At 42.2% G+C, this 23,160-nt stretch overlaps 1 protein-coding gene across 2 annotated transcripts in view; it reads right to left on the minus strand.

Moving 5' to 3' along the window:
* The window catches only part of fgd (faciogenital dysplasia), a 41,813-nt gene continuing 18,653 nt past the window's right edge, over nucleotides 1-23,160 (minus strand). The window contains exons 1-19 of one of the 2 annotated variants that reach the window (XM_026367924.1): nucleotides 18,113-18,204; nucleotides 16,531-16,701; nucleotides 14,548-14,737; nucleotides 13,709-14,324; nucleotides 11,594-11,683; nucleotides 10,084-10,220; nucleotides 9,055-9,211; nucleotides 8,724-8,862; nucleotides 7,641-7,699; nucleotides 6,990-7,136; nucleotides 6,799-6,891; nucleotides 6,609-6,688; nucleotides 6,324-6,354; nucleotides 5,534-5,638; nucleotides 5,006-5,059; nucleotides 3,883-3,984; nucleotides 3,562-3,681; nucleotides 2,445-2,585; nucleotides 1-1,560 (exon numbers count right to left, since the gene is read on the minus strand). In XM_026367924.1, the coding sequence (XP_026223709.1) occupies nucleotides 1,315-1,560; nucleotides 2,445-2,585; nucleotides 3,562-3,681; nucleotides 3,883-3,984; nucleotides 5,006-5,059; nucleotides 5,534-5,638; nucleotides 6,324-6,354; nucleotides 6,609-6,688; nucleotides 6,799-6,891; nucleotides 6,990-7,136; nucleotides 7,641-7,699; nucleotides 8,724-8,862; nucleotides 9,055-9,211; nucleotides 10,084-10,220; nucleotides 11,594-11,683; nucleotides 13,709-14,324; nucleotides 14,548-14,737; nucleotides 16,531-16,701; nucleotides 18,113-18,131 (2,697 nt within the window). In that variant the 5' untranslated portion in view covers nucleotides 18,132-18,204 and the 3' untranslated portion in view covers nucleotides 1-1,314. Of the gene's footprint in view, nucleotides 1,561-2,444; nucleotides 2,586-3,561; nucleotides 3,682-3,882; nucleotides 3,985-5,005; nucleotides 5,060-5,533; nucleotides 5,639-6,323; nucleotides 6,355-6,608; nucleotides 6,689-6,798; nucleotides 6,892-6,989; nucleotides 7,137-7,640; nucleotides 7,700-8,723; nucleotides 8,863-9,054; nucleotides 9,212-10,083; nucleotides 10,221-11,593; nucleotides 11,684-13,708; nucleotides 14,325-14,547; nucleotides 14,738-16,530; nucleotides 16,702-18,112; nucleotides 18,205-23,160 lie in introns of those variants that run through there. The other variant, XM_026367923.1, reaches the window with a different exon arrangement.

Genomic DNA, 23,160 nt, shown 5'->3' on the forward strand with positions numbered 1-23,160 from the left:
TACTCTTGAACGGCACGGTACTGAATGTACCACGACGTTTGTTTATTGATGATATGCTTGACTGCTTTTCCACTGTGCACAGTTTAAAACACTCAACGCTGACTCTGCTCACTTACAGTACAATAAGGATGAATTCTGGAGCATAAAAAAGGGGAATGGGGCAAGTTCTCAAAGCACGGTACATAAATATGAGTGAGTTTACATGCACAAACAGATCCAATGACAAGTTTTTTGCTACTTTCGCTTAAAGGCTGGTGCTGATAGGAGCAGGGTTTTGAGGGCAAGGCAGAATAAACAGTTTTACAGTACAGTACTTGGTTTCCATCACATCACCAAAGGGAGAGAAGCAGGCAAATGGTTGCTATGCCGCGCGCGCGCGAGAGAGAGAGAGCGAGAGAGATAAATACATGGAAAGGATTTATTTAGCATCTGTACATTGAGGGACTGAACCTGCAGCACAGGGTCAGAATTGAGGCCATGTGATCCCATTCTGGCTGCGTACTCTCATCTGGGTGAGTCACAATAATGACCATATCCTGACAATGAGGGACTTATTACCAAGAGAGGAGAGAGAAGTATGAGGAGAGGGGCTGTAAGATGGGAGCTGACAGTGGGAGCATCAGGTGGCCAGCCACAAATATACACATCTCTGTGTCTTTTTAAGTTAAAATGTCTTTTTTTCCTTCGTTTCCTTACATCACACTATAGTATACATACTGTACAATACCCAACTCAAGTGCCACTGTGTCCCAACAGGAGTGAAGAGAACAGAGAGGTGGCACGGTTTTCTTACACTAACATTCAATACTTAATAAACATGGGAGGGGGCTTACACTCAAACACACACACACGCACACACACAGTACATACACTCATTTGCACAAATGGTAAGACACATGTAAGAGTTAATGCTTCACAACACAGTGGTTTAATGTACAAGAACCTTCGTCATTAAAAAACAAAAGTCCAACAGGAAGCTTTTCTCAGCTACGTTTCAAACACATCACAAGTTCTTCAAATATTCTTTCCAGCTGTTGAAAACACTGATAGAAATAAAATATCCTAACCACACGTACATATAGTGGCGTTGGTGGCATCGATAGCGTAGTCCTTCTTCTTGGTGGAGAGAGAAAAAGAAGTAGCTGTGTGGTCATGAGGACGAGATTGAAGTGGCATAGGAAGGACTGAGTGGTCCTTCATAAGGAAAAAAAAAGTGCCAAGGTAAAGTGAATTCAAGTAACATGTGCTCTGTTCACAGGAGAGGGAGGAAGTAGGGAAGGAGGCGACGCTTGTCCTGTGGCTCCAACATGGCCACTACTGGCTCTTCCTGTGTTCAGACAGGCTCACGGATGCATCTGTGGGTGTTTCTCCGCGGGCACCTTTGGAGAGGACATCCATCCACATGGCCTGAAGTTCTGCATCTTGGGCACTTAAGAGCAAGGTTTGCTGGGTGTTACTGAGCCGAAGTGCGTGTCTGGCCTCAGACTTTTCGCCTGCTGACGGTGGTACCGTGCTCACCTCAAACCCAGGAAGCGGCACAGCCCGTGCTCCCTTGGATTCCTATAGGAATTAGCACATAACAAGCAATCAGAAGAAACCTGGTAGTCTGGAAAAGTGGGTTTCTCTTGAATAGTTTTCTTTAGGCATTCAAATAGTAAACATACTGTGAATATGGAAAGCATCAGCTTGTCTCTTCAGTTGAAAGAGAATATATTCCACCAGGCATGCATAGTAAACCCTGTCCGCCGCCCTCCCTTCCCCCTCTTTCTTTCCGTATAATCAGAAAATGCTCGCTCAATCCTTAATCCTAATCTTTGGAATGGCTGCTTTCTGCACTGGGATTGGGATATTAGTCTTGGAAATGAAACCAAGGGAGGCTTTAACAGGCTGACTTTCCTTCTGTGCCATCCACTGTGATATGAACGACGGCGGGAAGCTTTCCAGACATAAATGTTTTGGGAACATTTTTTTTTTTATTTTGAGCGTGTAAACCCCTCGTTACACACATCTCTTCGGGATGTTCTGAGCAGATTTATTGCTATATTCAGAGCCAAGATTTCAAGGAACTGCAGAAAATCCAAAGAGCTGCTTCATCTGATCAGCGACAATGCTTTTCACATAGCTGCTGTACCTGAGGTCAGATTCAGGACAACCAAATCCTCCTTGCTCAAATCTCCAGAGCGCACAGAGTGCACAGACAATCTGGCACAGGTAGGGTGGGACACATCTGCCTTACACTCAGTGATGTGCCAAGGTGTTACAACGTGCAGATGTTCTGCTTCAAAAAGAGGCAGCAGCCAGGATGTGCCGGGTGGTCAGATGTGTGCAGGAAGAGACTCAATGGATATGAGTGTGAATGAAATAATCATAAAACTAATGGAAATGAATCATAGCACATAAACACACACGTATGTCTTGTGTGTGTGTGTGTGTGTTTATCTTACCTGTCCATTGCTTTGCAAGTACAACACCAGTGGCTCAGCCTTGGTGACAGCCACCCACATTTTGGTCCAGCTCTTCCCTTTCTCCTGTACTTGGAGGTGGCCACACTGTAGACAGTTCTCCCCTATTAGGGATATCGCTCTCTAAAGATACAGTAATAAAGAAGGATGAATAAGGAGCCCTTTATATAAAACGCCAGTGTGCAGCTGAGAGAACGCAACACTAAACAACTTCATCTTGATTTTATATATAAATCACTTTGTAATGTTGCGAAAAAAGTAAAAATAATAAAACATTATAATTGTTATCACTATTTATTTGTATAATTTTATAATTGAAATCCATCTGCATCATCTTTTGGAGATTTAAACGTGATGAGCGAACGTCAGCATATATCCTTCACTGTTCACCATTACATAACAACAATGTAGGACACAGGGAGATGTGCCCGTGGACAGGTGTTCAAGCTCCTGCTGCCCTCGATCTAAACCTTGTTTGGCCTACGGCTCCCCCATGTGGAGACAAACTCTCATTGCTGTGAAGATTCCTGTCATTCAGACACTGGACTGACCCTAACTCAGAGTCGGGACGATGTCCTAGTGAATGCTTTGTAGTTTAAGTAGAGTGGACATCCATCCACAGGACTGCAGAGGACAGACAGAGCGAGACAGACACCTGAAGCAGCCAGACTGTTGAGTCAGCAGGGCCGACTAGTCCTCCTTAAGCTGGGATCTCTTTATCACATTAGTCACCAAATAGGGATTAGTTGATCTTTCAGTGTGAATGTGTCTATCAGTACAAGTAGACATGTGCTGCATGTGTACAATGTGTTTGGTGTGTGTGCAGTGGTTATAGACAACACAGACACTTTAGTACTCAGAGAAAGTGTACTGGACTTAATAAGTACGCCACTGTGCTTCTTTCTTTCTCTTTGTTGCCATCAGTGCAGTCTGGGGTTGACACTGAGTACTGGGAGACATGGATCTCATTGGACTGGCATGAATCAAGGCAGAAAACTAAACTATAATGCCCATGCTGTTCTGTCTTTCTTGGTGTGTGTGTGTTTGTGTATGTGTGTGTGTGTGTACATGTTTGTTTGTGTCCAAATGTGTGCCTCACCTCAGGCGCAGCTTTCCTTTTCTGTTCACTGTTCTCCAGACTGAGGGTGGCTTCGAAACACTCTGGGCACACTCGGCTCGTTTTGTTGTCCAAGGTCTTTGAACATTTTGCACAGATGGCCTGCAGAAGGACGAAGACAGAGAGAGAGAGAGAGGGACAGAGAAAGAGAGAGAGAGAGGGAGAGAGACAGCGTTGAGAGGCTGCTCAGTGGTTAACAGTTAATTTGGCTGAAATAAATTTTCCACTAGTTCACTGATTTTTCTCCATTCCTTCCTTTCTACATGCCACAGCCCAAATTTCTTTTCTTCCATCTGTGCTCACCGCTCCACAGGACTTGCAGTGATGCTTGCGCTTGGTGAAATTGAAGCTCTCGTTGCAGCCTTTACATGTTTGCTTCTCTTTCTCCTTTTTCCTGGAACTCTTCTAGAAAAAAAACAAACAAAACAAAAAAAAAAAAAACACAGGAGTCATGTGGTTCAATTTCAGCACAACTTAACCTAAAGGAATGTCTGACAGCTTCTCTTGCTTCACCAATTGTCTGTCGTCTGCTCTTTCATTTCTCCTTTCTATTAACAAGCTACACAGACACCCACACAAACACACTATCCTCCTCAGGACAGCTACTGTGTAGATCGGATGGAGGTGTGAAAACAAAACAAAATAAACCAAAAATACAGCACATAAGAAAAAATGAGATTTGACTGCGGTGAGCGCCAGTGTGCAGGGCCTTTAAAACCACATCAGTAACACGTAAAGGTGTCAGGAAACAACAGCTACTAAAAACTAGGTGTGCTACTTGGTTGATCATTCAATATGATCAACGCCCTGTAAACAACATTAGTGCTTTAGAAGATTTCACAGCAGGGTGATCATGCTACCCATGATAGTTTTAAAGTAAAACCTAATGCTTTAAACGCCTCCGCTATTGTTTGTAGTTCCCCCATGATGATCCCAACACTGTAGATCTATATTGAATGCAATCTACTGGAATTAAGGTCAGCTCGGCAAATCTTTCAGAAGAAATGCAAATGAGCTGTTGATTGTGCACTAGAATTTCCCTAAAAATGTCTGATTATCTACCTTCATAATATTACAATAAACATGTATTCACAGATCTCCCCTTAGTAAATAAGGCATAAAATAAAAGACTTAAGGACATAACTAGATTGTCATCAAAATAAAGTGGTCCCAGGGCCCCAAGACTTACAGGTTCAACATAAGGTCATTTCATTTGCACAAAAAAAAAAAAAAAAACAAAACAAAACAGCATGATGATGACCAATAATACATAATGCCTTGTCCTAGTTGTTGAAAATATATTATTTTTGATCTAAAGCATCTACACGATGCACATTAATAATAAATGTGCATTTTTTTAAGTTACCAGCTAATTACTAATAATCAACTAGGTGTCATTTAAATATGATATAGTAAAATATCTTACCCTTTCATGCACTCTTTCCCCATCTGAGTCCATGGATGTGCTGCACCAGGGTCCCTGAAGAGAAGAACCAACAAGCTGTATCATGTCAAGTGCTAGCAGCTTGCTCTTGCAGTCACATATCTCTACCACTAGGTGTCAGTGGAGACCTGTTAAATCTGGTCTTCTGGTTCGTGTCAAGGTGCTGTATGTTTGGCAAGGATCCTACTCTAGGCAGCACAAAGTGGGTCAAAGCAGATCCATAAGAGTTTTGTATACACTTGGGGTTTCCTTATTAGGCCATGAGAGAGTTCTGAGAAAGGAGACGCTAAATGTGTGACAGTTGAAATGGAAAGAAAGAGCTTCTTTATGCGCGTGTTTTGTGTGCATGATACAACCACAACCATAGATGGTGAGCTGTTAAGGCGGACAAAGAACAGATGATGATGGACTCTGTTTGTTGCACCACTAGCCTCCCCTGATTCACAGCGTAGGATAACCCACTAATTGACTGATCAATGAACTGATGGATTGAGGAAGTGGACAACTCACCGGTGACTCAGGGACATGGTCATCTTCCCGAGAGAAGGAGCTGTTGAAAGCTTTGTTGAATGTTTCACTGTTTTGTTTGTGCCGTTCGATAGTGGCCAGGATCACCTGAGAGTTGGAAGAAGAGAAATCACAGAGGAAAGAGAGGAAAATTTGATCAGATTCCAGCACAAAGTGTCATATCTTGTACTGTGTGTCTGAGCTCTTTGATTTTAAGGACTGTAAATGATAAGCTGTCTTTTTCTTGCCTGAATAGGAAACTAAATACTTTGTCATTCTGACTGGCAGGTCACAGACACACAGACAAAGCATCATGATCCTCTCTTACTGCCTAAAGGCCTGTGTCACAGAGACTGGCCTGGCTAGAAGGGAGCAAAACCTTACCTCCTCTCTTCAAATTTAAAGTTTACATTCCACAGTCCTTTGCTCCTCTGAACGCTCCCACTGTTAATTTTAGCACAACTCTCATGCTTTTGTACACACTAAAAACACACATAAAATCTCCGGAGCCCCACTTGCAATATTAACACCCCCTCATCCTGCCTGTGAAAATGTTTTAATCAGCTTTACTCCGCGGTAATGGGCTAAATGAGCAATAATGAGCGGCTTTATTAAAGAATATAATTCTCAAACCCACTGGATGAGTGTATCTCTTAAATCTTTACTCATTCAATACTCTAATAAAGCCGAACTAACAAAAGCAAAGACCTGAAATTGAATATTTGGTGCAAAAGAGACAGACTGTGTGTGGGTGTACTGGTGTACTATATGCATGCATGTGTGTGGTCCTTGCCTGAATCCAATCTTCCTTCTCCTCAGCTGTCCTGTAAAGCAAAAAAATATTTATTTTATATATGTTTACATTTTTAAACAAAAATCCTAACTATGAATTGAAATAAAAATATAGAAATTTTGAAGTATTTTTACATTTGAAATAAAATGTGCGACACCTATGGCTCAACTGATCTCAGTCCAGCCTACTGGACCAACATATGACCTCCACACAATTAACCTTAACATGACACAACTGGCTCCTACAGCATGGCACAGTCTTGCTTTCTGAGTGACATATCTTTACCTGGCTTGCAGCTCCAGCGAACGCTGCTTGCCGATGATAGCAAACGTGTGAGGAAGGTTCTGCTTCACATGCTCCTGCACCTGAGGTCAAGTAGGGAGCAGAGGAAAATGTGATTTGCACCCACCACAATAACTACCGTGTTAGATGAGTGTTAGATAAAAACAATAGTGGTTGAGAAGCAGGACTGCACCTCCATGCCAGCAATGTCGATCCTCTCTCTGACGCTGAACTTCTGCCCCATCAGTCTGAGTTTAGGCACGCAGTATAGAACCATATTGTTGAACTAGATCAGAGACAGAATTAATTAGGATATTGAACACTGCAGATAATAAGGCGGTAGGTAATAGACATCCTCTAGCAGTAATCTAACAGTCTTCTCACCAAGTAGAGGTATCTGTCTTGTGCTGTTCCATTTTTGGCTGACATTTTCTTGATATGTCCTTCTTTAATAAGCTCATTGGCTGGGTTAACTATGTCCTCTTCTCCCCCAAGCCGCTCATAAACCTCCAGCAATTTGTTCATCTTCTCCTGCAAACATTGAGCAAAAGGAGGATGAGCAAAGCAGAAGCAGAAAGTCAGGGGGGTTATTTTATTCAGGCTTTTATCCACTTATAGGTTTTCCAGCAAGCCCAGAAAGCAGGTGTTGTATTTCTTTATTGATTCATAAAAAACATTCGTCCGCTTAAGTTATTTAAAGGATGTGCGAAACATGAGTATTATGGCCAGACAGAGGAAAGAGGTGAGGAGTGATGAGTGTTAAAGAGAGCCAGTCGGGCTTCTGCAAGCTGTGAAACTCGAGGCAGGAAACAGCAGCTTCCTGTCTGTACTTATTCAACTTGCTCACTCTCTCACACAAACACTTGCAATGTCGCAGTACAGCATCAGCAGCTGTTTGTTGATTGGGTAACACATTAGCTGCTTCTTTATAAAGCTCAATGAGACAGTGAAAGGGTGTTGCAAAGAGTTTAGAAAGAGATGACAGAAGAAAAAAAAAACAGAAGAATGAAGTGTTGAGCAAATACCACCACTTACCATTTTCCTGATTGCTGCATTGGAGTGGTTAGCTGCAGTAGAGATTAGCTCCAGCGCCTCTGCAATGCACATATACACATATACAAATGTAAGATTGTTGGCAGAAAATCCAGATTATAATAATATCATGATGGAGTAAAACTGTCTATCAGATGATGAGATATATAAATAAAGCAGTGTCTCATTATCTCATACAGACAAACACACGTAATACTTGCTGGGATGTCACACTAATTATGTTACGCATATTTTACAAGCTCAAACATTAAAGATGCACAGTCCTAACATTAAACACAGGGTGTGCCTTATGCCTAAAGCACACCCTGTGTAATACACGCTGTACTGGCTTTTAGCCAGTACAGCGTGTAGTACTAATGTCTGTGAGCACCTGAGTCAGCCATCTTAATCATGGCCTACATAAACAGGCGAGACAAAGCCGGAGGAAATCAGGTCAAAACAACAGTGATAAACTGCTTTTCAACTGGAGTGGGTGAGAGAAACTCTTTTCCTGTTCCACAATGCATAGAGCTAATGTAAAAACTCCAGTAAATCAATGATCAGATCAAAAAAGTAATTTTAGTTTTTGCTGTAACATACTAACTCTCCTGCAGTCGCCTACCTCCAGTAGGGGTCCTAAGGCAGGACCTCCTTACGCTTACCCTGCCTTTGCCTTGTACCTTGCAAGTCGCTCAGATAAAAGCATCTGCCAAATAAGTAACTGTAAATGTAAATCACCAAGTCTCTGCATAACTGTTCGCCTCTACTCCCCAGATGGTATTTTCTAAAATATCCTGGCTGAGGGCAGAAATCTCTGTCCTCTAACTGTAAGAAAGCCAGTCTCTGGACGTAGTATCATGTGGTCTAAATCTCATCAACTTGCTCCCAAACAAGATTTGCTCTGCGCAAGGAGGAACCTTCCTCAAAGGATTTGTGTTCTCAAACAAGCTGTGTTTGACTCCTAACAAAAGGTAAAATTAATTCTTAACCCCTTCTAACCACTGCAGTGTTTGTTGTTCTCTGCAACCTGTAATTGATCTTTCACAATAGTTCAGTGCGTCACAGTCAGTGGGTTAAGTGTCTCACTCTCTGCGTCTTTTCGGTCAAGAGCATCATCAGGCAGTTTCTTCAGATAGTCTTTGAGCAACAGCTCATAACGAGGAATCCTTTGGACTGGCTCCAGCATGTGATGCTGCAAGGTTAGGTTCCCACACACATCCTGTTTCTGTTGGTTCAAACACAACAACAAAGATTTTAACTGAATAACTGCAAACACACTCTAATGGGTACGCCTTCTGCCTGCCCTCAGTCTGCAACCCTCAAATGTTGTTAGCTGTAGAAATTTTTTAAGTCAGACTGAAAATTTTACATGCTGGTAAAAGTTAATTAAAGTCCCGTAGCAGACACAAACCCCTACCTGAATATTATGGACAACACTCTTGAACTGTGAAGACCGTTGTGTCCAGGTGTTGACCAGGTCCATGGCTCGGTCAAAGTTCTTCACATACTCCCCATACATCTTCATGAATGGGGCCAGCTTCTGGAGGATGTCTCCAATACGAGGATTGGAGTCCCTACAGCAAACACAACAGACACAAGGATCAGCTTGAATTCCTAAAATCTCATATGGTTTTATTCTGTCTGTTTTCAATTTATGGTTATTTTATATTAACTTCAGAGGCAGGTTCAGCCTGTTGATCTGTTCTAACACATGCCGGTTGATAAATGCAAATACTACGAGTTGCAATTTCAGAGAAAAATCCCCAAAAGCTGCTGGGATATTATATCCTCTCCTCATACAGTGAAGTCAATAATAAAAGTATTTTTTTAAACTAATACACTTTTCTGAAGATGTTTCTTAAAGTCGGATTTACATTTTATAAAAAAATATGTTGACAAGACAGAAAGGGCTGATGCTGTTATTCACAAGAACAAAACAAATTTAAAACATGAGACTAATCTTAAGAACGACATTAGGGGTTTGAACAAATGAATCCTTCTTTTTTCCTGCACTGCCTTTTTCTGGGTTGTGTCCTTGTTGTGAGTTACAGTACTTAAGTTTTTTCTATTTCAGCCAATACATTTTTAATGACTTCCAGAAAATAATGTGAGCGTAATCATCATGTGAAAGGTGATTTCCCTTAACAGGGTTCTCTAGAGGAGTCATTTTCTACTAAGTGTGGCTCATGTTGGGAAATCAACACACAAGCACTGCAGGTACATTTCCTGCTTACCGTTAAAGAAGACAGAAAGTGCCTACATTCTGCAACTCTGACACAAAGACACAGGAACGAGCAAGCAGACACCACTGAAAACCTGACAATGATGCCCCCCCCCCCGCTAATGCCCAGCTGTCCTGAGTATTACAGCCAACACCAACGACCACTACAAACCGTCAAAATAATGGCACACTGCCGCTACTGGCAAGCTAAATGCTTTTCCTTACCATTCTCCTGTAATACGCGTCTTGAGCTCGGGGAGCAGGAACTTGTCATGGAAGCAGTAGATTGAGGAGATGTTGGAGAAGATCCCTGTAATAACATCCTGAGGGATTCCAGCCTCTGTGAGCTTAGTGCAAAATACCTGCAGTGGAAAAAAACAAGAGACACATCTGTATACAAAACTGAAAGCAACTATTTCAAAACACACTGAATCAGATTTCCATTTATGAAGCAGGTATTTAAGAAATGAAATTGTCATATTGTTGTTCATGAACACATTTTCTCACACATACGATAAACTTGCTGCTTGTGTGTTATTGTGGGAGCTAGAAATACTTTCTAATATACATTTTACTTTTGAAGATTACTAAGGAAGCACACTGACACATTTAATGGGCTGGAACTGATACATTTTTGGTATTTCTGTTCAGTAAATGGCTTACAGGGAACTGCACCAATATTATCCTTCCTCATTGTTACAAATGTATGTTAGCTGGGAATAATAATAGTTTCTGCTGTTTAATAACCCCTGATAAATTACTGCGCCCATCACTTCCATCGCCTTTTGCTTCCCTCTCAGTCACAACAATGGATAGGCGCTACTGTTTCTGTGGAAACCAGCGTCATGTGAAAGTAGTGTGTCAAAAACAGGAAGTTGAGTGTGAGGGTTCTCTGCCCTCAGCGGCACATAAACCATAGCTGTGCTGTAATAGGACAACTGTGCATCTCCTTTACCACATGAGCTGAAAGAGGAAGAAGACCCAACCACCTGGAGTAAATTCTCATCACAGAGGGAACACAAAAACACTAGAAGTAATTTATAATAATGAGAAGCAATCAAACAAAGGAGCCAAGAGTGAGGCTGGAGGAAGTCCTGCAATAGCAAAGGAAGAGACTGGATGTAGAGCTGTAACGACTGCACTGTTGATCAGACCAAACAAGAAATTTACATACGCTGTGTGTGTTGGGAAATTGAAATAAGCATGATGAAATAATCTCCTCAAAGGAGTATATTATACTATACGGTGTATATTTTAATATATGGTATAGTTTGTTGTGTAGTTTAAAAGTTGCTGGGCAGCTTCATGAAGCCCACTGAAAGTTTTAATTATAAACACAGCTAAGAGTCAGGAAACACACAAAATCCACAAGATCTACCAAAAAATAGTTAGGTGAAGGAGCCACACTGCAACTATGTATGTGCCCCTTTATAGACACATATACAGTACACGTATAGTCTATACTCAGGTTTTCGGCTAACAAAACTGTATTTATATGCTGCACATATATAAATATAAACTGCAACGCTCACACACAGTTTCTCACATGTGCTTAATCTACTCTGAGTCATCCAGTCAATAGAAGAAGCGTTGCTCTCCAGCAGATCACGGTGCCAATCCAGCTTAACACTGATCTCAGTCACTAAGGCCACTGGCGCACTTATGAGAGGGACATCGGTGACCAGAGGCCAACAAACACACAAAGCCAGTGACAGGGAGAGAGGGGTAGCGTTACCTGGTCGAGGAGGTTGAGTCTTTTGACGTACGCTTCTTCAGTTTGGAGAAGCTCTTTGGCGATGTTCAGGAGCTTCTGAGCCTCTGAGCACTGGGGAAACAGAAAAGACACCACAGATGAGGCCTCAACAGGTGAAAAACAAACAGAAGAACGAATGTGTGAGAAGACACTTCATCATGTTACTGAGCAAACCGTCCACATCAACATATTATTCACCACATCTCAGACTAAATCTTCTAAAACCTCTTTTTCTTTTTCTTTTGGACAAACTCTCTAATCATCTCTCAAAGCTTTCTAACTTGCCCAGCCTGTCTATTCCTCCCAGTTTCAAGCTCATTGGTTCCTTTTTAAAGATATTTTTAGAACAGCTATATATAATTTGTAGTGTCATTTTTTCAAAAGGGTAAATCATTCCCCAAATGAACAATGTGTGGCACTAAAGATAGGCAGGATTTCCTTTATTAGGGACTATTTTCTTCATTGTATGTGGTGCTCTAATGAGTATTTGTCTATTTACATTTGTGCACAACAATAAAGAAAGATTCGCTTTCTCCTGAGTGGGTAATTGTTATTATGGATCAATCCCTGGTTTAGATCTCTTTTATGTTGAATTTAGAAAGAAATGACGGACTTGTCATTTAATGCTTAGAGCTGAGGCTACTGTCAGCAGCATCTGTAGTCTGTAGTCTGTAAAGTGACATTCACAAAGCTCTATTTTAGTCGCTGGTTCAGTTCAGCAGCGGTAAACTATGAAACTGGTATTTTATTAGCTGATGTGGTGAATGTGTGTGAAGACCTCTTTGAGGAAGCTGAGAAGACATAAAAAAAACAGTATGATTACAAGTAGAAAGATTATGATGGCGATAAAGTTCATCCCAGTAACACTGAACGCACATCTGGGTCATGAAACATCCTATTGCGACAATGTGGTTTTCACAACAGCTGTTCACCACATAAATACACACGCACACATGGATTCTTTAGGACTTTCGCCTCATCATCATCATACCGTATAAAAATCGACATGATCAGCTATTATGACTCGAACATGGCTTAAACTCAGAATTATCATAGTTTCCAATAACCATGGTACCCGAAGTCAGCTAAGCTCTTTCTTATCCTCTTGCAACACACATCGCTAAAAAAAAACCCACATCCTCTGTGAAAGGCTGTCATTTTACAGCCATCAACATGTCAGCTACAATGTCAGACACATTTGTGAAGCCACATACACAGAGACATTAACAAGCACACGCATAACAACACACCCTTCCTCTACACGGCAGGGCTGGGATCAGGAAGCACTGAAGAGCGGATACCTTTCCTCTAAGGGGCGTGGGCGGTCAGCAGAGGCTGTGTGTTTGTGTATTGATGTGACATTCGTATGAGTTTTGGCCAGTGTTGCACAGCTTTAAGCTTCATACTGTAGGTCTGCCTGGCTGCTGCAGGACTGAATATCCACAATGAGCTAATGCTATCTACCATTTTCAATTTGTCTGAGCTTTTATCTCTTCTCATTTCACATTGTTTCATCTCTCTGTCATCATCTCCACAATCTATTTCTCTTTCTTATGCCAGCATACTTTGATTTTATGCCAGAAACAGTTGGAAACACTAATAGCACATACAGGCTGCTAAGCAGAGTATGTGCACTGTTGGACATACCAATGTTGTTTACAATCAATAGTCAAACTGAAAGACCCTCTCACAAGCTCCAGTTTTAGCCTCCAAACAGGTATTCATTTCCTCTGTATGCGCAGAGTTCATCTTATAAACAAGTCAAGTCACAAACTGAGGCTGTAACAGTGTCTAATGTTTCTTGCAGAAGCGTTCTGTGATATTGTTCACCCAGGCCAAGATAATAACTACTTTTTCCACTGCATGAGATGGTTGTCTGTCTGAGGTGAAGCTTTTAAACCTGCAGCACATGCTCAATTTAAACATGCCATACAAATTCCTCAAAATGTAAATTAAAAAGTGAAGTTGGGAACAAGGTGTGGGGGTTAGAGACTAACCACCACCTCAGAGATGCGTGGGGACTATTCAGACTTTAAATTATTGCTGCTCAGCTTTATGGCTATGAGTTTATGAAGCTTAAGCATGCAAGGTACTTACTTTGTGGGCCTCTGAGTGTGTATCTGTCAGATACCCAGTTTGTGTGTCTGTCAGGGAGTGGATCTCCCCACTGCTCCCCTCATCCAAGTCACTGTCCTCATCCTGTGTGGAGTCTCGCTTGTTACCCAGGGTAACACAGCAGGACACACTCTCCGTTTCAGTGACGCTGTCGTAATTGTCCTCTTCGTCGATGGCGCACTCATCAGGGAACCCTTCCCCTTCGGCGGTGCATGACGGGCTGTCAATGCCACTGTCCCGGTTAGGAATCTTCCCATTCTGCTCCGAGGAATCTGGATTGTCCAGGAGCTCTTGGGAGGAGCCTTCCTCCCGCTCCACGTCGTCAAGGCAACTGACCCCATGCGAGATGTCGTCCTCCGCACTGTCTTCCAGCCTGGCGTCATCTGAGCCGTCAATGTGCATGGAAGCCAGACATGAAAGTTCAGATACCCCATCAGTCTGTTCTGAGGTGCCAAGTGCAACTTTGTCCACAGGGGAGGGTTCTCCTGCAACTTTAGCTGTGGTGTCCGGGCCGGAGGAGGAAGTGATGTCAGACACAGTGTCCATTCTCAGACACAGGTGCAGGTGGGAGCGTGGGAGCACCCCCAGGATGGGAACCCTATCAGAATAAAAGACACTATCACATGTGCTTCTAGGAAAAAAGTACAATATCAATGACCGCCAAACAGAGACTCAACACGGTGTACTACAAAACAAGAAAAGTAGAGACTGTGCTTGATCAGCACACACACACCTGAACCAATACAGAGCATCTATGTGTGTGACAAAGTAGGCTAAGATATTTGATTCGATCATTTGAAATTTCCTCTTAATTAACTTACCTTGAATTCTCAAACCTCTCAATGAGCAGCCCCACCTTCTGGGCCTCTCTCTGCGGCTGTGCTCCTGGGCCAGGAGGTTTTGGTTTTGGTGGAGGAGGGGGTGCTGGCAAAGGCCTTGAGGGCGCTGGGGGGATCCTCTTAGGTTTCTTGTCTTGCCCAGAGGCGAGCAGGTGCACAGGTTTAGGGGGCACTACGAATGCACGAGTCCAGAAAAAGCGAGAAGAGCAGAGCAACAGAAAAGCATGAGGCTGCAGACACTGACAGAAACAATCAGGTAACGCGTATAAATCCAAGGGAGAAAACCTCCATGGCTATGTCCATATGTTAGGGTGGCTTGTTTCCTTGCAAATCCTCAAGATAAACCTCCAAACAGTAAAAACGAATTTCAGTTCACGATAGAAACGTAAAGTAGCGAGAGAGCATGATCGACTCTGAGCATCAACTATCGGCCCACTTCCTTATTTCTGAACAGGATGCTGAGAAGTGTGTGCGTAAGCTACCGCATTTCCAGATAGATAAAAAAAAGACAGAGAGAGAGAACCGACAGAGCTGTCTTTAAAATGAATGCCTTCACGCTGTCTGCAATTTCACCGTCAAGTCTGTATTTTTTGCATACATTTCATTTTCAGAAACCTATTTGTCTGAAAGCAGGAAATGTGAATAGTACCGTTGTTAATTTGAGGACTTCCTCTGAGTGTATGCGTCACTGTCTGATAAAACAACACAGGCTGGGTGTTTCAATTGTTTAGTTTCTCAATTTAGTTTCTTAATTTGAGTTTTTTCTAGATTTAGTTTCAAACATTTATCTTCTGTCTTTTGAAGATAATTTAAAAGCAGAAAAATAACTGATACTCTATTAATACAGACACATCTCAGTCAATAATTCAATAAATACCCTGATTAACCTTTTAGGGTAATCGTCTTTTAAAATGTTCTTTTCTTTTGTTCTTTTCTTTATTTTTTTTAGCACTGCTAGAAATAAATAAACATGAGTGTCTAAACATCTGAGAGGCTTTTATTTAAATATCAGCAGCAAAGGGAAGTCCAAAGATGGCACCACAAGGTCCTCTTATTATGTTACTGTGCTTCAACATTTTCTGAAAACAGGTCCTTTTGAGAGACGCAGGAACTTGCATTACACTAACTATATTTCAACCACAAGAAGTTGGTTAATGTTGTGGTTCATGCTACTCAATAAGTCCCAAGTCCTGCTTATATTCTGATTTGAGTTGTTCTCTCAGGATAAGCTACGAGTAAAATATAATACTCTAGGGACGTTACTGGTAGTTCATTGTGACAGACATTTAGATGCAGTCAGTACTAGATCTGTGGCAAATCATGTGTCAATGACTGAAGTGTTTCAAAACATTCTCCGATTCCATATATAGATTAGAAAATTGAGAATATTTGCGACTGTTGATTGTACAATACTAGCAATGCAAATATATGTTTTTCTAATTATCAGATAGTTTATGTGCAAAACAATAACAAGGTAAACAACAAGCAAACTAATACAATGTTGATATATATTGTGATTTCATCAAGGATCTATATATAGTGCTCATATACAGTATATAGTAATGTCATATGTAAGGCAGGGATCCTACTTGTCATATAGTTCCCAAACACTTTGAATACTTGTGAGCCTCTTAAACTGGGTCTAGTCTGAGGGGTAATGTCCTAGTATGTTCCTCAATATTCCCTGAACATAACACAGGTTGTTCATGTTTGTGATTCTTCAAATGCCCACACCCTTGGGAGCCATTGGCCTGCTTTACATCAGTAGTGTTTGCTGAGGTGACCTACTGAGCTGTATGAGTGACAGAGTGAGGCCAGACAGCTGACATGTACCATGTTATAGAAGAGTGTTTGTGAGAGCGGAATAAATGACAGCGGCCTGATCCTGCTGCACCTTTCAATTATAATGACAGCACCAGTGTCAAAACTGTCTTTGAAGGGGCCACACTGTGTCACAGTTTTTACCTTGAGGTTTCTGTGCGTTTGGCTGTCTGGATAAGGTGGAGAGATGGGGCCGCGGTTTGATGGCAGGCCTGTCGTGACATTGTCTTGGGGTTGGACTTTTCTTCACCAGCCGTGGAGAGCACAGGTAGTCCACTGATCCACACTGGTACTGCAGAGAGGAGGCAGGGAGATCTGTGCGGAAGAGAACAAAAGAAAGACAATATGAGGTATTGATCAGTATGATGAGACTCATCTAAATGCAGTATAATAATCCTGCTATCATGATGTGGTACTGCAGGAGAACGACCTTGAGCTCGGTGTGTGTTTCAGGACGGGAAAAGAGCAAAGAAACTATAGAAGAGAAACCTGTGCAGCACTGATCCTAACACCAGGCCTGAGGCAGCAGACGGAGCAGTGGTTGCATATTAGTTTCTCCCATGCTGTGAGGAACTGGCTAATATCTAATCTTCTTTGCACACTCTGTGCATAGATGGTGTGTGAGCGCAAGAGAGAGTACATCGCTCAACAATGTAGAATTGTGTCCTTCTGATTTTGGTTTGCTCAGTCTGACCTGTCTTTGGAAGTTACTGGACTGCACTTTGTTCCATTGTGTTTTGACTCCTGTGATTACTGTACCGTGTGTGTGTGCTTTAGAATCACTTCAGTTGTTATCTTATGTGTATGTCCATTATACATGCTCATGACCCTCAGCAGACCACAATAATAACTATGCAAACTACAACCATACAACAGAGTTCCTGCAGGCTCATGGATTCGATACAGTCACCTCAACTCTTTCTCAAATGAGTTACATCCTGAAATTGCACCAAGCCCCCACATGAGCCCTGGCACATATAATTTGGTATTATTCAGCCATGCTGCAGGCTGTGGAAGGAGAGAATTCAGTGTGTAATGAGTCCTGCTGCGCTGCCTGCCCCATGTGGCGTACTGCAGGCTTTCCTACCTTCTCTGCACCACAGCAGAATAGCATGCAGGGGAAATCTACGGTCGGTTGGTTTTATTTTCACTTTGACTGTCCTTGGATTTTGTCTCAAACAACAAAGATGTTGTGTTATATACCTGGCCGAGCTATATACCATCTATAAATGACAACGACTCCATGGAAAATCTATGATCATGTGAACAAGCACACCTTTTGGCCAAATGATTGCCTAGAGAAGAACTATTTCACCCAAGACCAGCTGAGGTCATTCCTGGGAAAGACAAACAACAAAGAGGATGGCAGCGTAGGGGCTCGCACTTATGCAAACTGTGTAGTCATGGTTACATGAGCACAAAACCTGGCCCTCATATCAAACCGCCTAACACCAAACAGGGGCTTGACAACACAGGAGTGAGCGAGTAAGGAGCTGACACTCTTCTTTATTAAAATCTTAACCGTTCGAGAACAAAATAACACAACACATCATTGTTCAACAATACCAAGGAGACGCACAGTGAAAGATATGACTACGTAACTTCTAACTCATTATACATATCATATCACAATGATTTCAAAAAGCTGTATGTAAAAAAATCATTCAGAGTGGAAAACAATATGTTATGATAAAGAGAGGAGCCGGTTAATAAACTTTACATGTACCTTGCCTCCAACTGTTCATATAGCCAAAGTCCAAAGAACAAGTGAAATGGAAAAAAAAACACTCACACAACACACTGAATATCAAAACAAATCCTGCCCTCCCAGTTTGCCATATGCAACTGAAACTAGTCTGTGGAAAAAAAACACACCTTTATCCGTTATAGTTTAGTCAAACACAAAACACACACACACACACACACACACACACACACATGCGCGTATCCTTTCCCAGGTGTGTTCAAGAAGCTGCACCTGGCCAAACTGGATCCAAGTACCTCCCACTGGGGCCAAAGTGACATAACTGTATGCCACGGTATAGCCCAGCGATCTTTTCTCACGCACTCGCAGCTGGCCCACAGCAGACAGCTTTGCCCCTATCACACGACTCTACACACACTTTCATTCTTTCTACAGAACAATGCTCGAAGCTGACAAGACACTAAAGCGATTTGGACTCAAAAGGGATCCAAATAATGAGACTTCTAGAGTAAATGTGTAATTTTAAGAGGGCTTTTGTGAAATCACACAGGAGAGCACTGATCTGCACTCATTAATTTCCTCCGTTCAGTTCCAGTTATTGAGGGACGAATGAATAGGACAATTAGACAGGAATTACACATCGGAGGACATTATCACCACCGCGCCCTGTAGGAATTATGACAACCTTTCTCTGCAGAAACCATTTCAGCCACTATTAGTCACTGTACAACCCTTTAATTAGGCATACAACAAACAACCTAGTCTGTTCATTCATGGTTTTGATGAAACTTGCTCCCAGACAGTACAGTAACTACACTGTAATGCTGAAAGACTGCATTACAGTGTAGGTCAGGACTGCTGTGTAACTGACGTGCGGAAATACTGAGATACCTTCTGGTATTTGACTGGGGAATCTCTATAGAAATGTAAAGACTCTCTCACTGTCTCTATTTCTTAAAAACACGTGGGGCCTGTTCTTTACCTGCTGCACATCAGCATGTACATGTACAGTACAGGTACAGCATTACAGAGCCATTATAACCCAGCTGTAGACATAAAGAACCCTGTTGACAAAAAACTGGGCTAAAATTGGCAACATTTTGTTTTAAGTAGGTTGTCCACAGTTTGTGTCCTGTCTTGCATGAAAAATAAAATCATATGAAGTCCAAATAACAGCTATAAGTGTAAAAACAGATGTATGCCTCTTCATGAACTCTTCACTCGCTCTTTCTCCTTTTTCCTCAAACACCCCAAAGACTTGCAGACTCAAAGCACACGTACACACAAAAAATTGCCTAGCTGGCTGTCAGTCACAGTCAGTCCTGAGGCGACCCCCTCAGAGTCATTTATTACCCATCATCCCTTGAGTACAGTCCTCTCGCCCCAGTGCTGTCTGGGAGACGGATCACTCAGATTCAGCAGTCTCTGCAGTCAGGCAGCCTTTCAATCAGGTGTCCTCCCTGCAAACCAACTCCTGGTGGGGCTGAGCTGACAGCCCTGCTCCCATTACTTCCACCACCAAGGAATAACTGAATCCCACTGACATTTTTATGAGCACGACACCTCATTATTCCCATATCAGCACCAAATTTCTTAGTGTGGCTCTGCCTGCATTACCTGCTCATCTCCTCTCATTCTGCTTGTGCCCATGTCTCTGTTTCCCTGTCCCCACCCAGAGTCATATCGATCAGCTTTCTGCAGTCAGACTGAGGAGCAGTCTCTCAACTCCCACAGACTTCTTTAGCCAGCCTTACAGTGGAACAAGCAAAGCTAAACCCCAACAGCTAGAAGGGCGCAAAGGTAGTGGAGATGAAAGAGAGGCAACTGTCACTATTAATTTTAGCACCATGTCATCTACCACTCTGTATCCCCCCTCCCCGTGTGTCTCTTCTCCCCTTGTGCAGCAGGAGACAGTAATGAGTGTGCTGACCTTGATCTACTTTTTAAAAATCACCCCAACAGTTACAAACCAGAAATGCACAGAATCCACAGAGAAACTCGCACCGATAGTTCCCAGAAAGTAATAACACAGGGACAATGACATACACACGTATTATTCAAACAAATGAAAAAAAAAAAAGCTGTCAGGTTCCTTAATCACAAGAATGGGGCAATTTTTTTAATTTGATACAGAGCTCGATGCTCTCGTGTCCACAAAACAGACCAAAAGCATAATGTTATGAACAACAAGCAAGCTTTAACAAAACCTTTGCTGTGTCTGTTTTTTTTCTGCCTTTATTTAACAGAGAGACAAGAAAAACAGCGACAGACAGATACGGTACCACGTGCAACAAATGGTCCTACCGGAAGGAACTGAGCTGTGACATTGTGGGTATGTGTCTTAACCAAGAGGCCCTGGACAGTTTGGGTGGAGCATCACTTTAAGAGGATCTATCTCACACGCAGCGAGAGAGAAAACACAGCCGAGAGAGGGAATATTGGTGTCAGTATAACAACAGCTGCTCCAGCATAGAGTGTTTAGGGAGCGAATCCCTAATCTCTGACAATCAGCAGATTTTCCTCATGGACTAATGAGGCTCCAAGTCTCAATTCACCACAGGCTTTATTAATGCACACACGTGCAATCATGCGCATACACACATAGAGAAGGATCATCAGCTATCTAATCATGTACAGTAGCATCTGGCCCCAGATTACAAATCTATATTAATTTATTTTTCATCATGCACTGTGATCATAACCATTCACTCTTCTCTTTGTCAATGTCTCCATTAGTGTGGAGCCTTTGATTATGTGTTGTGTTGCGTTATTTAAGAAGTACTGGTGCCTCAAGTTTCACTGGTATCATGGCTTCCCAGGGGCTGGGGGCAAAGGAGAAAGGGGGGTAAGTCATCTTGTTAGGACTGTCATCTCCCGCTAAATCAGGTCAGTGGGCACAGCAGTTACACTGACATGTCTCCCACACTAAATGGGAAGATTTCACCAGCTCCCACTGATTAGGACCATGAGATTTCAGGAAGATAAGCCGGGGAGAAACTGAGACGTTGAGAATAGGATGAGGAGGCAGCATTGTGTTGCAGAAAGTCAAAGTCTATTGTTGTAAGCAGAAGCACAAAACAAATAGATAATGCGAATGATTGAAGACACAAGGTGATCATCGATCAAGTGCAGCTGAATGACAGAGGCGAGAACAGCGATGAGTTGTGTTAGCAATCTTCAGCACAATCTGCAGCAGTTATTGTAAATACAGTGAGAAAAAACAAACTTATCGTGTTTCATTTCCTCTAATGATACAGTGTAACTGTCAACCAGAAGTGGCAAAAGCTAAACGCAAAAAGACAAGTTAATATCTGAGTTTTGTCCTTGCGGAGACCCAGATTAAATCGAGTTGCTCTAGAAAGGATTGTCCTTCAGTGTGCACTGAGACACCAAAGAAGAGGCTATTGCCATAGCAACAATGCTGATCTATAGCACTAATATAGTAGGTAGGTCATGATGAACTATAAAGAACTACTTTTCCTTTCAGTAGGCAGACTGCTCAGACAAAAGTGGACTTCTAAATGTCAAACGAATTAACAAATGAATAAATCCGAACACATCCCGGCTATTGTCCTTTCCATCTACACAAAAGCCACACCACCCAGCAATCAGTCATAGCCGGTAAATGTCATATTTCATGTGTTTGTGTGACTGGATGCGCAAAACATGAGTCCACGAGCAGTCTTTATTCTCCAGACACTGCCGTGTCCTTGCTGGCTAGACAGAAGAAAAGTTGAGGGTGAGTAACACGTTTGCTGACCTCTTTCCTACAGTGTGACTCAAAGCCATTTCAATTTGGCTGCCAAGTTTACAGATATGGTATAAGTCATGGGAGGACACTCACAGTTTACAGTAAGCAGTACGATGATGTTAGGAAATAACAAATGATGATCTAAAATTCATATTTATCATCAAGGAGGCGACTTGATAGCATGGCTACAAACCTCTCCACTTTACAGCTTCCTTCCACTACCGCAACCGCTAAAACGTGACTTTTATGAGTGCAGAGCAATAAGCCTCTGTTTGTCTGGACGCAGTGCGGAGCATTACTGTACAGGAAGCAGCCACAGATCGCAATTAGGACAACACACACACACACACACACACACACAGAAGAACAAGGGGGTTTACAAACCTTCCTGCAGAGATAACTGCCTGACTGTCCCAGAAACTACTGAAGCCCACTGTAACCATGCTCAATGGTGGCTTTCTCTGTGTAACTTAAAAACCCCACCGACTGTTTTGCACAACAATCAGGGCGAAGCCGAGCACAAAGAGACCATCTTCTCCTCTCCATTTCAGCAAACACTAACACACCTTCACTAGCAAAGGGCATGACTAACTGCTGGTGCTGGAAAAAAAACATTACAGCTCTTTCCATTCCCACAGGGACTGTGGAAGGACTTAACAAACACAGGTCTGCTCCATGACTCATCAGCACCCAAAGCCTGAAATAGCATTTTCAAAACAAATTTCAATCATTCCTAGTTCTTAGAAGACTAGATTTTATTGGGGATGGTGCAGTTAAATCTAAAGGTTCAAGCCTCGACCAATCTCAAAATTGAGGAAGGGTCTCTGAAGTGTGAATATATTGATTATTTTACCATATATTGATTGGTGGGATTAACCAATCATCATGGGGGACAGAACCGGTTAAAGACTTGTCATGCGGTTGACTCCATGATTGATTAATTGCTGACAGATTGATGGTATAGACGTGTGGCTTTTCAATTGTCTCCAGGAGCCAAACACATGCACATAAGACCGTGCATACACATGTACAGTGGCAAGAAAGTCATCATATTTGTTGTCTTAGATGAAGATCAGATCACATTTTATTACAAATGATTGCAGAAAAGCATGAAAATTGAAAAAGGTTCACATACTTTTTGCTGCCGCTGTAAATGAGCACGTACTGTTCTATCTGTATGCCGGGTCGCTGAACGTCATAGAAACCCATGTGCAGTACAAACCACAAAACGTCTTTGACACTTAACTCATGTCAACACTGATACCATTGTAACGTAATCTGCTAACCTTTTACATCATGCTGCAAATTGTTACAGTCC

This window comes from Anabas testudineus, chromosome 7 (assembly GCF_900324465.2).
Source record: "Anabas testudineus chromosome 7, fAnaTes1.2, whole genome shotgun sequence".
NCBI classification, from domain to species: Eukaryota; Metazoa; Chordata; class Actinopteri; order Anabantiformes; family Anabantidae; genus Anabas; species Anabas testudineus.